The sequence below is a fragment of the Bufo bufo genome, chromosome 6, assembly GCF_905171765.1.
Source record: "Bufo bufo chromosome 6, aBufBuf1.1, whole genome shotgun sequence".
Lineage (NCBI taxonomy): Eukaryota > Metazoa > Chordata > Amphibia > Anura > Bufonidae > Bufo > Bufo bufo.
The window spans coordinates 356,066,546-356,083,531 of NC_053394.1; the positions used below are offsets into that span (position 1 = coordinate 356,066,546).

Genomic DNA, 16,986 nt, shown 5'->3' on the forward strand with positions numbered 1-16,986 from the left:
TGTCTGAGATGGGCCGACCCCTTTAAATGAAATGGTAAAAAAACTGAACAGTTCCAACTCAGAAAGTACGAATCCGACCATCTTACCTCCATTGGTCTCCTGGTAGACAACCGCTTTCCCAAGTTCTATTCCCAGCCGCCTAGACGGGAAAGGAATGGGTTCATGCATTAGTTGACAAGACTGGATAAGGCCTCGTGCACACAACAGTACCCGTATTTCGGTCCGCGAAATACGGACACCTTCCGCGTGCAATCTGCATTATTCTCACTCCTATCAATGGAAATTACTATTCTTGTCTGAATAGGACATGTTCTAGAATGTGAGAACATACGGATACAGACAGCACACAGGTGACATCCCTGCACGGTCCGTTTTTTTTAACGGGTTCATGTGCAATCCACAAAAAAATAAAAGCGTATTGGACACGGATGCAAAATAGGGTCGTGTGCATGAGGCCTAAGGCTGTATTCCATTATATTTTTCAGTGTAGACTGGGAGGATTTACCATTATATACATCTTTTCAGAAGCAATGTACCAGCATGCAGTAACATCCGTCTTCCATGGACTCCCATGTTAGAGGGGTTGTCCAGTGGGGGGAAACATTTCGTCAAAAGCTCAAAAAAGAAACTGATACTCACCCTCACTGTTCCCATGCTTACAGGGGACCTGCTGGTGTCCCCTTCCTGGTCCAGTCTCGAAAGGCCAGCTCGGTGGAGTGGGTCTTTCTATGTATGTCGAGACCAGTGGAGACCTGGTAAGTGCCAGTTACAGAACTACGGGGGTTCAACTGAGAGTATCAATTCTTTTAATTTTTTAAAAAAAAATCACTCTTTCAAAAAAAAAAAAAAATAATAATAATAATTATATATATATATATATATATATAAAAAAAAAAAAACCACTGGCAGCACCACCCTAGGAAGTATGGAAAAACGGGACGGGTGCAATGTCCAAGTACGGTAAAAGGTGCTTACCCACTTATAGAGAACAAAAATCGGACTGCACTCCAAGCAACTCTTCAGAAAATGTGTTTATTCACCCATTTGGTGGCAAAAGCGACGTTTCGGCTCAAGCATGAGCCTTTCTCAAGGCTTGAGAAAGGCTCATGCTTGAGCCGAAACGTCGCTTTTGCCACCAAATGGGTGAATAAACACATTTTCTGAAGAGTTGCTTGGAGTGCAGTCCGATTTTTGTTCTCTATATATATATATATATATATATATATAAAAAGAAAGTCCAACGGGATCACCAACCTAAAAAGTGGGTGCAATATCCAAAAGGGGGCAACGGCAATCCCCAATAGTATAATAGAGAAAGCAGGAGTGCAGTCCTGCTTTCTGTAATATATAAATATATATATATATATATATATATATATATATATATATATATTTTATTTTTTTGCCCCACTGGATAACCCCTTTAAAAAAAAAAAAAAAGCCAAATGGGACAGTTTTTTTTAGTGCATGCCTCTGTATAGATCAGTGCCTGATGGAGGCAAAATGATGGATGAGTCAGGAGCTTTCCCGGCACGTACAGGAAATAGACCCTGCAAAATGTAGTGTGAAAGCAGCCGTACAATTAGCTCAAGAGCTCTTCTGCGCAAATCTATACAGTGACATGGCAACATGCGACAGGGGAACACATCCCAATATCAGTGCATAATTAGGAGAATTTCAGGGGCCTGGAAAAGCTGGGTGACAAAGTGGTGCCATCTAGGGCACGCTCCAGTGTCGGGGATAGAAGGTGCACACTTACTCGGTGATTCTCTTGGCCAGTTCCACGCAGGCAGGACTGGAGTTAGCAGAGAAGACCCGGTAACCACTTGCGGCTGAGTTCATAGTACAGGGACCATTCAGCCACTTTGGAGGCCGGGAGTAAGAGAAAACAGACTTGTGAGGTATTAGCATCCGTCTTGGCATGATGATGACACCTGAAATACACTGACACGGCTCCGTGATCAACAACATGCATGGCACCACAACATATACAAGCAAGAAATACGGAACACACACACACACAACAGTCCTACAAGGAGCAGATGTGCATTATCGTGAATTCTGAGATCCGGGAATAAATAGGCTTAACATAAGTTAGGTGATTAAAAAGTTTACTAAACTATGATCAAATAAACCCAAAAGATAACAAATGAGGGAGCTGCCCGGATGCGTTCCCAACATGGCATCTAGCCGAAGCCCATATGATATGAAGAGAGGTGGTAGAAGTAAGACACATCTTACCCTGATGAGGTCATTAATGGAGCTTCCTGGCCCCTCCTGAATGTCGAACATGGCCTGGTACTGGGTACCACTAACCAACTATAATACTAGGAATTAAAGGGAAGGAACCACTAAAATAACCCTTGCCACACTAGAGGTAATGCTTAAACAGGACTGATCGCCTCTCCTACTTGCATCCCCATATAATGATAAGTCTGTAGCCATTAGTGCCATTCAGTACTATACCTGCTAGAAGTTGTGAATGAATTGCTAGCACTTTGCAATGAAGGTCCAGCTGGGTGTTACAAGTTGGAGAGGTGTCCCTGCCCAGTCTGATATTATCCAATCAGTATCAGTCTGTGCAGGGGACCCCCCCCCCCCCACACCCCTAACTGGTAACACCCATTTGGACCTTTGCTGCAAACTGCTATCAATTCATATGGGGAATACAAGTATTTCCTAAAACAGACATGTCATGAGATTCGAAAAAGGCCTTACGTGTTTTACAGAAGCAGCACCACTCTCGCCCGTGGGCCGTGGCTGGTATTGCAGTGCAGCCCCATGTATTGGAAAGGGACTAAGCTGCAATGCCAGTCACAGCCCATGGCCAAGTGTGGCGCTGTTTTTAAACCCCTCTACCAGCCAAGTACACACTTCAGTGATTCGGTCAGTGATTGCCAAAATCAGAAGCGCCGGCTACACAGAGAAAAGGAAGAATGAAATGATCTGCCCATGATCCTACTTGCATCCCCATATAATGATAAGTCTGTAGCCATTAGTGCCATTCAGTACTATACCTGCTAGAAGTTGTGAATGAATTGCTAGCACTTTGCAATGAAGGTCCAGCTGGGTGTTACAAGTTGGAGAGGTGTCCCTGCCCAGTCTGATATTATCCAATCAGTATCAGTCTGTGCAGGGGACCCCCCCCCCCACACCCCTAACTGGTAACACCCATTTGGACCTTTGCTGCAAACTGCTATCAATTCATACATAACTTCTAGCAGGAATAATAAAGGAATGGCACATCACAGGGGATAGGGGAGATAACAGCTCTTCTTTTGTACTTGCACAGGGCATTGTAGTTTATGTGGATTTTCACACAGTTTACTGCATGTTTGACGCAGGTCTCGTGGCCGCTGCAGACATTGACTGGCCGCGTGACCTGCGTCGAACATGCCGTTGGCGAGTGGAGACCGGAGAGAGGAGGCAGTGAGGGAGCGAAGAATCCGGAACTCAGTGGCAGGTAAGTATGATCCCCTCCACAGGACTGGCGCCATGGGGGGGGGGGGGGGAGAGATCTGTCCGAAACGCCCCCACTCACCCAAAAAAACCTTTTAAAGAGTCCTGTCCTAGTGACAAACTCCCTTTTAGCCGCATATATAAATACTACTGCCATCAGCACAAGGAAGGAGGCGAGCCGCATGCCGGAGATTGCCTGCTGTAATCCCCTCCTGCGTTGTGCTCAGTATGGCAGGACAGTGGAATACCATAAATGATACCGCGCTCTGCGGTGCGCATTCCTGAAGTGTTTATAGAGCATCTCTGAATGCGATCAGCAGCTTGGAATGGAAATGTCATTTAGCTTCCTGTAATCTTCCAAGAGAAGCTTATCTCTGGCACCTTTCACCTCTTCCAGCTCTCACTTCCCCCATAGGTGCGGCCTCTAATCAGGTCTCTGCAGAGGGATCTCCGAGCGCCTCCGATAACTGCTGCAGCCAATGAAATCCATTTTTATTGACCGAAGATGGTTTGCTACAGCACGCAAAGGGTTAAAGAGGACCCGTCGCCTCTCCTGGCATTGTCTATTTTAGTACAAACCTGTATTTCCCTATGAAACGACAATGCTTCTCGCTAGGCTGCGCAGTTCCTCTGTTATTCCTCTTAGAAATGTATGAAAACATTGGCAACCGGGTGTTCCCTGCGTACTCTCACACTGTCCAATCAGCGCTGACGGTGTAAGGCCGCTTTCACACAGTAGTCAGTGTTTGATTACTAAGGGCTCATTCACACGACTAGGGCTGCAGTAAACGATTATTTTAGTAATCGAGTATTCTATTGATTATTTTTTACGATTAATCGAGTAATCTAATAAGAAAAAAATAATAGACTGTTTTCCTTTATAAAAACTCAGACCCCCTGCCATCAGTCCCCAACACCCTTTGTTCCCCCCTGTGCGATCAGCCCAAGTGCATCAGCTCTCCCTCACCCCAGTGCCATCAGCTCTCCCTCACCCCAGTGCCATCAGCTCTCCCTCTGCCCCCATTGTGCCATCAGCTCTCCCTCTGCCCCCATTGTGCCATCAGCTCTCCCTCTGCCCCCATTGTGCCATCAGCTCTCCCTCTGCCCCCATTGTGCCATCAGCTCTCCCTCTGCCCCCATTGTGCCATCAGCTCTGCCCCCATTGTGCCATCAGCTCTGCCCCCATTGTGCCATCAGCTCTGCCCCCATTGTGCCATCAGCTCTGCCCCCATTGTGCCATCAGCTCTGCCCCCATTGTGCCATCAGCTCTGCCCCCATTGTGCCATCAGCTCTGCCCCCATTGTGCCATCAGCTCTGCCCCCATTGTGCCATCAGCTCTGCCCCCATTGTGCCATCAGCTCTGCCCCCATTGTGCCATCAGCTCTGCCCCCATTGTGCCATCAGCTCTGCCCCCATTGTGCCATCAGCTCTGCCCCCATTGTGCCATCAGCTCTGCCCCCATTGTGCCATCAGCTCTGCCCCCATTGTGCCATCAGCTCTGCTGCCATGCTCCTCCTGACATCCGGATTGCAGAGCGTCACTGGTTTCTATGACGCTGTGCACTCCAGGCGCCTGGCCTTAGTTGCGCCCCCACCCCCTCGGTTTCACCAATTTACCTTTCCAGCAGGGGGCGCTGCCGACACTCCATCGTTCTGCACTGCTCTGCCCCTGATGTCACACAGTGCGTCAGGTCACGGTGTGCGTACGTCAGGAGGTCAGAGCAGCGCGGGACCATGGACGTGCTGTGGAGTGTCCGGAGGCCGCCTGCTGGAAGGGTAAGTATTCCAAGCGCCGCGGGAGACTACAGAGCGGGAGTAATAGCAAGCGCTTCACTCCCGCTCCGTGGTCACATGACACAAACGAATCCTCGATGCAAAAAATTTGCATCGAGGATTTTTTTGTGTCGAATTACTCGATTTAAAGGGTTTCTATCACTTGGTATGACATAATTAGCTGTCAGACACTAGCGATCCGCTAGTGTCTGCTCTGGCCAACCATCCTAATATAACAGCTTGTGGGGCAGCCGTTTTGCTAAAAAAAAGAACTTTTATAAATATGCTAATGAGCCTCTAGGTGCTATGTGGGCGTCATTAGCACCTAGAGGCTCCGTCTACCTTCATAAATAGCCACCGCCCAGCGCGTCCCTCCAGCCCGCCCATCTCCTGCTGAATGCGATCCTCCGTGTGACGCAGCGGACGAATTCTCGCGCATGCGCCGTGCGCGGCTGTATTCGGCGCATGCGCAGTGAATGTCTGACCGCTTCCCTGCTCAGACATCTCCACTGCGCCAGTTCCTTGGAGCACTATGACGTCATCGGCGCAGGCGCAGTGGAGATGTCTGAGCAGGGAAGCGGTGGCTATTTATGAAGGTAGACGGAGCCTCTAGGTGCTAATGACGCCCCCATAGCACCTAGAGGCTCATTAGCATATTTATAAAAGTTCTTTTTTTTAGCAAAACGGCTGCCCCACAAGCTGTTATATTAGGATGGTTGGCCAGAGCAGACACTAGCGGATCGCTAGTGTCTGACAGCTAATTATGTCATACGAAGTGATAGAAACCCTTTAATCGAGTAATCATTTCAGCCCTACACACGACTGTATGAATGGGACCGCAAAAGAGGCAGACAGCGCACCGTTGTTCCGTTCTGCGGGCCCCGCAAAAAAAGATAGAGCGTGTCCTATTCTTGTCCGGTTCTATAATGGCAAACTGCAGAAGGCACACGAACGGCATCCGTGTTTTGCGGAACCGCAATTTGTGGACAGCAAAACCCGGCGCGGTCGTCTGAATGCGCCCCCTTTTTGCGAGCCAAAACCAAGTGCGGGTCCCAAACACAGAACAGGAGCAACTCTTCCCCTTAGAGCTTATGTCTGTGTAGGACCCAATCCTGGCTCACAAATCACTAACCAAACACTGTGTGAAAGCAGCCTTGGGCCTTATTCACACAGCGATTGTGAGCCAAAACCAGGATGGGATCCTACACAGACATAAGGTATAAGGGAAAGATCTGCACTGGTTTTGGCTCACAATCACTGATGGAAATCACTGACCAAACACTGATGTGTGGATAAGGCCTTAGACTTTGTACAGACACACTCCTCTGACAAGGGAAATGATAACACCCAATTGTCCCCATTTATTCATACATTTCTAGGAGGAATAACAGAGGAGCGGCACAATGGAAAGCTAGCATTGCTATGGGGAATACAAGTATTTCCTAAAACAGACATGTCATGAGATTCGAAAAAGGCCTTACGTGTTTTACAGAAGCAGCACCACTCTCGCCCGTGGGCCGTGGCTGGTATTGCAGTGCAGCCCCATGTATTGGAAAGGGACTAAGCTGCAATGCCAGTCACAGCCCATGGCCAAGTGTGGCGCTGTTTTTAAACCCCTCTACCAGCCAAGTACACACTTCAGTGATTCGGTCAGTGATTGCCAAAATCAGAAGCGCCGGCTACACAGAGAAAAGGAAGAATGAAATGATCTGCCCATGATCTGGACCTGCACCTGGTTTTGGCTCACAATCACTGAAGTGTGAACTGGGCCTTAGGCTGCTTTCAAACATCAGTGTTTGATCAGTGATTGTGAGCCAACCGCAGGACCGGAGCCTCCACAGACATAGGGTATAATGGGAAGATCTGCTCCTGTTCTGTGTTTTTGACTCACAATCACTGATCAAACACTGACCAAACGCTGACTGTGTGAAAGCGGCCTTAGAGGTACTGTAGTGGTGGGGGTTGCAGCCATTCATTGTTGTGCTCATGAGCAGATGTCCACTGCAGTGACTGGCAGCGATTTCACAAGGAACACAAAGAAGAGACGGAAAATCAAAGACGAGCACGATATGTCCACTGATGTTACCAGCACAGACACAAAGCACCAAACACACAGCGAGGCGAAACATGTCAATATAACCCTCTAGTCACACAGCCCGATATAGAATGTGCATGAAGGTGAAGCCCTGGCACAGGATTGGCCGTTAGTAGGAAGCTGACATTGGCACCTGCATTCTGTACTGTGCATGCAGCAGGGGCGCCTGCGCAGTGCCGCTCTCCTACTGACTGTACAGGTGACAGCTGCTGCCGGGATTCGCTTACCCTGCGCCTGATCTCCCAAATTACCTACAACAGGTTTAGGGGGTGGTCCGCGTCACAGATCTAAACTAGGGCCAATGATATCCACCCTGTGGCTACTGCAGAACTACAACTCCCAGCATGCCACAACACTCTGCAGGGAGTGATCTGAGTCACAGATATAAATTGGGGCTAAGGATCTTCACCCTTTGGTCTCCGACTATTGCAAAACTACAACTCCCAGCATGCTACGACAGCCTGCGGGCAGTGATCCGAGGAATGATCTCCACCCTGTGGCCCTCGACTATTGCCAAACTACAACTCCCAGCATGCTATAACAACCTGCGAGCAGTGATCCGAGTAATGATCTCCACCCTGTGGCCCTCGACTATTGCAAAACTACAACTCCCAGCATGCTATAACAACCTGCGGGCAGTGATCCGAGGAATGATCTCCACCCTGTGGCCCTCGACTATTGCAAGACTACAACTCCCAGCATGCTATAACAACCTGCGGGCAGTGATCCGAGGAATGATCTCTACCCTGTGGCCCTCGACTATTGCAAGACTACAACTCCCAGCATGCTATAACAGCCTGCGGGCAGTGATCCGAGGAATGATCTCCACCCTGTGGCCCTCGACTATTGCAAGACTACAACTCCCAGCATGCTATAACAGCCTGCGGGCAGTGATCCGATTAATGATCTCCACCCTGTGGCCCTCGACTATTGCAAAACTACAACTCCCAGCATGCTATAACAGCCTGCGGGCAGTGATCCGATTAATGATCTCCACCCTGTGGCCCTCGACTATTGCAAAACTACAACTCCCAGCATGCTATAACAGCCTGCGGGCAGTGATCCGAGGAATGATCTCTACCCTGTGGCCCTCGACTATTGCAAGACTACAACTCCCAGCATGCTATAACAGCCTGCGGGCAGTGATCCGAGTAATGATCTCCAACCTGTGGCCTCCAGCTATTGCAAAACTACAACTCCTATCATGCCACAACAGCTGAGAGTTGTAGTTTTGGAACAGCTGGAGAGCTGAGCTGACTGTGGGGATTGCACGATGAGCAGTTGTCTCCAGCCCCGGGCTGCACTACTGAGAACCTGCGGGGACACGTCCGCTTCCACCTCTGCACTGCAGGCACTGGCGCAGCTCGCGCTCCCTGTTAAAGAGGCGCAAAAATGGATCTCCCCTTTAGGTAAAGGAGAGGTATGGGCTGCAGTCTACGGCACAGCGTCCTGCACAGCCGCAGAGAAGTGGGCTCCAGGGGGAGCGGGGGGAGGGGCGGTACATACCGGACTCCCGAGCACAAGTCTATCGCTGTGCAGCACAAACTTCCCTATAACCCAGGAAGATGCTAGCTCTGCGAGAGCCAAGGACCTGCGGTGACGTCACGGCCATGTGATCGGTCACGTGAGGCGAGGAGGGCGTGGGGATGGGGAAGCGGTGGGTTCTGGAGAGGCCCTCTGTGTTGTTCGCAGGGAATTGTCTGGAGCAGGGGTCAGCGACGTGGAGAGGCCACAGGGGGTGCACAACGTCAACATGCTGGGAGTTGTAGTTCTCCCCTGTTATACAGCCCCAGCTGTAATATGTCTACAGTATCAGCATGCTGGGAGTTGTAGTCCTCTCCTGGTATACAGCCCCCGCTGTAATATGTCTACAGTATGAGCATGCTGGGAGTTGTAGTCCTCTCCTGGTATACAGCCCCCGCTGTAATATGTCTACAGTATGAGCATGCTGGGAGTTGTAGTCCTCTCCTGGTATACAGCCCCCGCTGTAATATGTCTACAGTATGAGCATGCTGGGAGTTGTAGTCCTCTCCTGTTATACAGCCCCAGCTGTAATATGTCTACAGTATAAGCATGCTGGGAGTTGTAGTCCTCTCCTGGTATACAGCCCCAGTTGTAATGTCTACAGTATGAGAATGCTGGGAGTTGTAGTCCTCGCCTGGTATACAGCCCCCGCTGTAATGTCTACAGTATGAGCATTGCTGGGAGTTGTAGTCCTCTCCTGTTATACAGCCCCCGCTGTAATATGTCTACAGTATAAGCATGCATTGCTTGGAGTTGTAGTCCTCTCCTGTTATACAGCCCCAGCTGTAATATGTCTACAGTATGAGAATGCTGGGAGTTGTAGTCCTCGCCTGGTATACAGCCCCAGCTGTAATATATACTACAAAGAAAACAGGGGCACATCACTATGGCGAAATACATATACAAACGGAAAATACAAATGTGATAGCACTCTGCATCTAGCATTCTGCCCTGCCTCCATGCTGGATGAGGCATTGGTGTACATTTTGGCCAAAGTGTAATAAGCCACTCACCACGTCAAGGTCGCCTCTATTGAGTGGTCCCTAACACTAGTTCCTACCTGTTTATGGGCCACCCGCTGTAATATGTCTACAGTATGAGCATGCTGGGAGTTATAGTCCTCTCCTTGTATACACCCCTCGCTGTAATATGTCTACAGTATAAGCATGCTGGGAGTTGTAGTCCTCTCCTGGTATACAGCCCCAGCTGTAATGTCTACAATATGAGAATGCTGGGAGTTGTAGTCCTCGTCTGGTATACAGCCCCCGCTGTAATATGTCTACAGTATAAGCATGCTGGGAGTTGTAGTCCTCTCCTGGTATACAGCCCCCGCTGTAATATGTCTACAGTATAAGCATGCTGGGAGTTGTAGTCCTCTCCTGGTATACAGCCCCCGCTGTAATATGTCTACAGTATCAGCATGCTGGGAGTTGTAGTCCTCTCCTGTTATACAGCCCCAGCTGTAATATGTCTACAGTATGAGCATGCTGGGAGTTGTAGTTCTCCCCTGTTATACAGCCCCAGCTGTAATATGTCTACAGTATGAGCATGCTGGGAGTTGTAGTCCTCTCCTGTTATACAGCCCCAGCTGTAATATGTCTACAGTATAAGCATGCTGGGAGTTGTAGTCCTCTCCTGGTATACAGCCCCCGCTGTAATATGTCTACAGTATGAGCATACTGGGAGTTGTAGTCCTCTCCTGTTATACAGCCCCAGCTGTAATATGTCTACAGTATAAGCATGCTGGGAGTTGTAGTCCTCTCCTGGTATACAGCCCCCGCTGTAATATGTCTACAGTATGAGCATGCTGGGAGTTGTAGTCCTCTCCTGTTATACACCCCAAGCTGTAATATGTCTACAGTATCAGCATGCTGGGAGTTGTAGTCCTCTCCTGTTATACAGCCCCAGCTGTAATATGTCTACAGTATGAGCATGCTGGGAGTTGTAGTTCTCCCCTGTTATACAGCCCCAGCTGTAATATGTCTACAGTATGAGCATGCTGGGAGTTGTAGTCCTCTCCTGTTATACAGCCCCAGCTGTAATATGTCTACAGTATAAGCATGCTGGGAGTTATAGTTCTGTCCTGAAATAGTCTTTGCTGTTACATATGCAACATGGATATGATGGTAGTTATAGTTAAAGTCCCTGCTGTAATTTATGTATGAATATGATGGGGGTTATAGTTCTCTCCTGGTGTAATATATCCAATATGAAAATGCTGGGAATTCCACGTTTCTCCTGGTAAACAGCTCCTGCTGTGTTTATTTTTATATATATATATATATACACACACACACACACACAATATGAACATGCTAGGAGTTGTAGTCCTCTCTATATATATTAACATAATGGGATTTCTTGTTCTCCCCCTCTGGTAAACAGCCCCTGCTGTGATATGTATACAATATGAACATGCTGGGAGTTGTGTTCCTCTCCTGGTGTATGGTCCATGTAATATAGACAGCTCTGTAGCAGAGATGTGTGCTGCTGCTTCCAGATGCGTCCATTGCTTTCTGCCTCAGAATTCAAACAAGAAGGTTCTCATTCACTGACAGCAAACTATTATCTTATAATTGATGACTTGGCCATTGTCAGTGCATCAGATGACTCTGATGTGTATGGAGGCCTCCCGACTATACTCCAACAGCTGTCAGGGAAAACAAGGATCAGGCATGCTGAATTCCAGGGCCGAGCCCAGCGTGTACGGAGGAGTCAGGAAAGACAGCAGTCCACCCAATGCTCACTCCACCGCCAGCTACTGAAGATGCGGGCGACATCAGCACAAGGACGATTCTGCAGGACCTGCACCGATCTGGCCTCTAAGAGCCTGCAACCCTCCAATCACAGCATGGCTACCGTCTGCTGGAGTGGTCCTATACTTGGCTGCAGAATGCGGACCACGGACCCACTGAAGTCAATGGGTCTGCAAAAATAAAATAAAAGATGCAATAGGGACATCATCCATATTTTGCAAACCTCAAAATACGTATGGTAATGTGCATGAGGCTGAAAACGAATGACACATGAAGGGAAAAGAAAAAAGGACACATGGATCAAACATGGAATCTTCACAGATGAAACGCAGACAGATTTTTCCATGGTCGTCAAATGGACACAGAAATGTGAAAGAGGCCTCAGGGATTTCCATCAGAGATTGTGAGCCAAAACCAGGTGCGGGTCAAAAACGCTGAACAGGAGCAGATCTTTCCATTACACCTGATCTCTGTGGAGGCTCCAGTCCTGGTTTTGGCTCACAATCACTGATCAAACACTGACCTTGTGAAAGACCATGACACCCAGACAAAAAGTTACCTAACCCCAATTAGACTTGTGTAAAAAAGTAATCCCCCCCACACACATATTTTAGGGGTTGTCTCCCTGTAATATGAAATTCTGTGTGCAGATCTGAAGAATTATTTGCAATAAATAGCCAAAAAGCAGAAGCCATCAGACTGGAGAAATGTATATATGTGCATGTATATCTTATAGTGTGGGAGGGAGGCGTCAGCCGCTAGATGTGAGGAGGCGTTATTATCACTAATCTCAGGATCACCCGCGAGATAATGACACCCTCTTGGCTTCTTTCTGCTTTATCCCATAATTAGAAAGCTAACATTTGGGATAAAAACAGGATTACTGCATCCTCATCTCCTGGTGGATAAATATGGAGTGCGTACGATATACAGATCTCTTTCATGCATCTGTACAACAAACTGGAGGTTATCTCACAAACAGCATCTATCATAGGACAAGTGATACATGTAGGATTGCTGGGGGTCCAACCACTGGGGCCCCCTGTGATCCTGAGAATCCCCAATTTTTGAATGGAGCAGTAATGCGCATGTCAATCCACCGCTTCTGTAAAGGGCAGTGGAGGTGGACATACTGGACCGGCTAGCCCTAAGGGCGTTATCCTCACAGTCCCCTGGTTTTCACTCTTGAACCGGTATACAGGGATCTGGCCTTCACTACAGGGAAGCCACCAGGTTACTACCTCTTGGAATAGTCTTGGGGCAGTCTGCAGCTGACCTACGGGGCTCCAGAGGCACCAGTGAAAAGCACCAAAGGAGTCAGGCAATGCTCATAGAAACCATGCAGAGGTCAAGGCAGGCAGAGTTTGTGAAACTAATCCGAGGCCGTGGAGTGGCAGCAATGGTTCAATACGGTAGACAGGTTAAGGTCGGGGCAGGGAGCAGATAATAAGAGTTGGTAGACAGGCAGAGGTACGGTCCAGATGAAGACAATCAAGATATCATTGGTAAATTTGCAAACTAGGAACTTAAAGCAAAGTCACCGTCCCCTAGAGAGGGTGTCTTAAATAACCATTATGGAGCATGCGTTCTCTAGATCAGGAAGACCCTAAAAGGAGAGCGCAAGCCATGGCCTGCAACAGAGGAGATGTGGGACGTCGGCAGTTGGACCCGCTGCAGGTGACAGAGGGGGGCAATTGGGCCCGGACTGCCGGACAGTAGAATGGAGAGTAGGTTAAGTGATGTGGTGCTCATGCCCGCTCAGGGGAGGTGGGCAGCTGCGGGCATGCGCCACCATTCGAAGGGACTGAAAGAGACAGTGCTCTGTCAGTCTCATAGAAGTGAATAGAGTGATGGCACTCATGTATATCTCCACTCCAAACAAGGACCCCCATTCTCAGAATGGTGGCTGTCCCAGGTCAGACCCCCAGTGACCCTACATTTATCACCTAGCCTGTGCACCACTGTGATGGGAAAACTAGCACAGCAGCCTCTTCATTTCACGATCCGTGGGGCTCCTGGCAGTCGGAGCACCACAGATCAGAAAGTGATCCGATATCCGAGTGCTGTGCCATCACTTTATATTGCAGGAAGACCAAAAACTCTGTTGAAGCCTATTGGGAATGTTTAGTAATGGAGGAATGGCTGCTGCCAGGTTAAATACTGCTTTATGACGTCAACAAGCTTATGTTGAGATTAAGGCCAAATGGACAAGAGTGAGTGGACGCATGCTTTGGGTGCCGGTTCTGTGCAATGCAAATCTCAACCCAGGAAGCTGATGTTCTCCGTTGACCGTATGAAAAAAGTTAGCTCCCAGGGAAAGAGAACCCTCTCGCTAGTGCCACCTTGTGGTAGTGGCTCCCTACGAGTCCGACTTTTCAACAATCCTTGGGACATGACAAGGAAAAATAGCCGACCACTGTTTCAGGGTGCCTGCCCTTCATCAGTAAGGGGCTGGATGAGGGCGATACCTTGGAGTACCTGGCCAAAGCTGCATCTGTTGACAGTAGGAAGTCTGATGCACCCTGTGTCAAATCCATCACCAGTCATAACGAGAGTACAAAGTAAAACCCATCCACAGCTTTGAATACCATTAAAGCAATCCTCCGGTTCAAGAAAAAAAAATTCAAGGAGAAGGAGAAGAACACTTAGCAGGTGCCCTCATGTTCATCTCTTCATTTACAGATCCGTCAGTTCCTGGGCTTTTCTTCTGCCGTCCAAAATGGCCACGAGTCTTCTCAGACTGCCTGATGCACATTGTGCATTTGGTAGTCCCAGACACTTTGTCGCCAATCCAAGAGCAGAGCTGGATTAGTAGGAAGTGGTTTAGGCTCATGATGCAGTGTGCGTCAGGTAGTCCAGGAAGAGGTGCGACCATCTTGGATGATAGAAGAGGAGGATGGGAACCGGCGGATCTGCAGCTGAAAAGGAGGCCACCAGGTAAGTGTTCTGCTTACTGCCCAGTTAAAGGGGTCCTACAGTTCTTTTAAACTGATTATCTATCCTCTGAATAGATCAGCATCTGATCGGCGGGGGTATGACACCCGGGACCCCTGCCAATCAGCTATTTGAGAAGGCAGAGGCGCTGGCAGTAGCGGCACAGCCTTCTTGCTGTTTACCGCAGGCCCAGTGACGTCACGACTAGCATCACTGGCCTGGGCGCACCCCGTCCAGGCCAGTGATACTAGTCGTGACGTCACTGAGCCTGAGGGAAACCGAGAGAAGGCCGCAGCGCTCCTGGAGCACCGCTACCTTCTCAAACAGTCCGACACCCGGGACCTCTGCCGATCAGATGCTGATGATCTATCCAGAGGATGGGATCATCAGTTTAAAAGAACTGCAGGACCCCTTTAATGTGAGGGTCACTATAATGTCACCATGTGGTCACACAGGAAATTTAAAGGCTTATCCAAGTTATATTTTGTTCTTTAAAAAAACTTCTAGAATAATAAAAAAAAAAAAAATATTATACCTTACGTTCCAAAACCCCCTCAGTTCCAGTGCTGCCACAGCCATGACGTTCCATATGCTGCTGAAGCCAGTGATGGACTTCATGTATTATATGGCAACAGAATAGACGTGACTGGCTGCAGCGGTCAAATGCGGTATAAAAGCACATCACCGATGCAGGAATGCAGAGCGATTTCAGGATGTTAAGCTTAGGAGGACTGGACATAGACCCTACAGAGAAATTTCCCATCGATGCCTAGAGGGCCACCTAATCCCTCCACTAGGCCGTCAGCCAAGTACATAAAGATCTGATGCTCTCAGTATTAATGTAGGAGCATAAGGCACTTATGAATTCAACTCAGGATGATGATACAATTTAATACTGTGGAGCGTGCACAAGTATTTTGTGCTGCACTGTGGCATGTGGTGCTGCTGGGGCAGTATATTGTGCTGCACTGTGGCGTTTGGTGCTGCTGGGGCAGTATATTGTGCTGCACTGTGGTGTTTGGTGCTGCTGGGGCAGTATATTGTGCTGCACTGTGGCATGTGGTGCTGCTGGGGCAGTATATTGTGCTGCACTGTGGCATGTGGTGCTGCTGGGGCAGTATATTGTGCTGCACTGTGGTGTTTGGTGCTGCTGGGGCAGTATATTGTGCTGCACTGTGGCATGTGGTGCTGCTGGGCAGTATATTGTGCTGCACTGTGGCATGTGGTGCTGCTGGGGCAGTATACTGTGCTGCCCTGTGGTATTTAGTGCTGCTGGGGCAGTATACTGTGCTGCCCTGTGGCGTCTGGTTCTGCTGGGGCAGTATACTGTGCTGCCCTGTGGCGTCTGGTGCTGCTGGGGCAGTATACTGTGCTGCCCTGTGGCGTCTGGTGCTGCTGGGGCAGTATACTGTGCTGCCCTGTGGCGTCTGGTTCTGCTGGGGCAGTATACTGTGCTGCACTGTGGCGTCTGGTTCTGCTGGGGCAGTATACTGTGCTGCACTGTGGCGTCTGGTTCTGCTGGGGCAGTATACTGTGCTGCACTGTGGCGTCTGGTTCTGCTGGGGCAGCATACTGTGCTGCACTGTGGCGTCTGGTTCTGCTGGGGCAGCATACTGTGCTGCACTGTGGCGTCTGGTTCTGCTGGGGCAGCATACTGTGCTGCACTGTGGCGCCTGGTTCTGCTGGGGCAGCATACTGTGCTGCACTGTGGCGCCTGGTTCTGCTGGGGCAGCATACTGTGCTGCACTGTGGCGCCTGGTTCTGCTGGGGCAGCATACTGTGCTGCACTGTGGCGCCTGGTTCTGCTGGGGCAGTATACTGTGCTGCACTGTGGCGTCTGGTTCTGCTGGGGCAGTATACTGTGCTGCACTGTGGCGTCTGGTTCTGCTGGGGCAGTATACTGTGCTGCACTGTAGTATATTGTGCTGCACCATGGTATTTGGTTCTGCTGGGGCAGTATATTGGGTCCACGATCCGGCCGTTCCGCAAAAAGATAGGACATGTTCTATCTTTTTGCGGAACGGAAGTACGGGACGAAACCCCACGGAAGCACTCCGTAGTGCTCCCTTAGGGTTCCGTTCCGTGCCGCATCTCCAGACCCATTGAAGTGAATGGGTCCGCATCCGTGATGCGGAATACACACGGAACGGTGCCCATGTATTGCGGATCCGCAATACGGCAACAGGAAGCACAGGAGGAGGAGGCCTTAAAACGGGGCCGCAATACATGCTGACAGCACACTGTGTGATCTCCGCGTCCGTATTGCAGACAAGGTTAGGACATTTCTACAGGAGTTTAAAAAATAAAAAATAAAATTACAGCATGCACACAGCCGTATGTGTTTTGCAGAATATATATATATATATATATATATACACATATATACACACACACACACAGTTGTGTGCATGAGCCTTTACGGTTCTTCCCTGGGTGTCTCTAGAAA

At 49.1% G+C, this 16,986-nt stretch overlaps 1 protein-coding gene across 3 annotated transcripts in view; it reads right to left on the reverse strand.

The window, feature by feature from the left end:
* Positions 1 to 8,922, reverse strand: part of PRPSAP1 (phosphoribosyl pyrophosphate synthetase associated protein 1) — a 29,727-nt gene extending 20,805 nt beyond the window's left edge. The window contains exons 1-3 of one of the 3 annotated variants that reach the window (XM_040438172.1): positions 8,833 to 8,922; positions 1,760 to 1,934; positions 87 to 139 (exon numbers count right to left, since the gene is read on the reverse strand). In XM_040438172.1, the coding sequence (XP_040294106.1) occupies positions 87 to 139; positions 1,760 to 1,923 (217 nt within the window). In that variant the 5' untranslated portion in view covers positions 1,924 to 1,934; positions 8,833 to 8,922. Of the gene's footprint in view, positions 1 to 86; positions 140 to 1,759; positions 2,272 to 8,832 lie in introns of those variants that run through there. The other 2 variants (XM_040438173.1, XM_040438171.1) reach the window with 2 other exon arrangements.
* Positions 8,923 to 16,986: the final 8,064 nt, after the last annotated feature.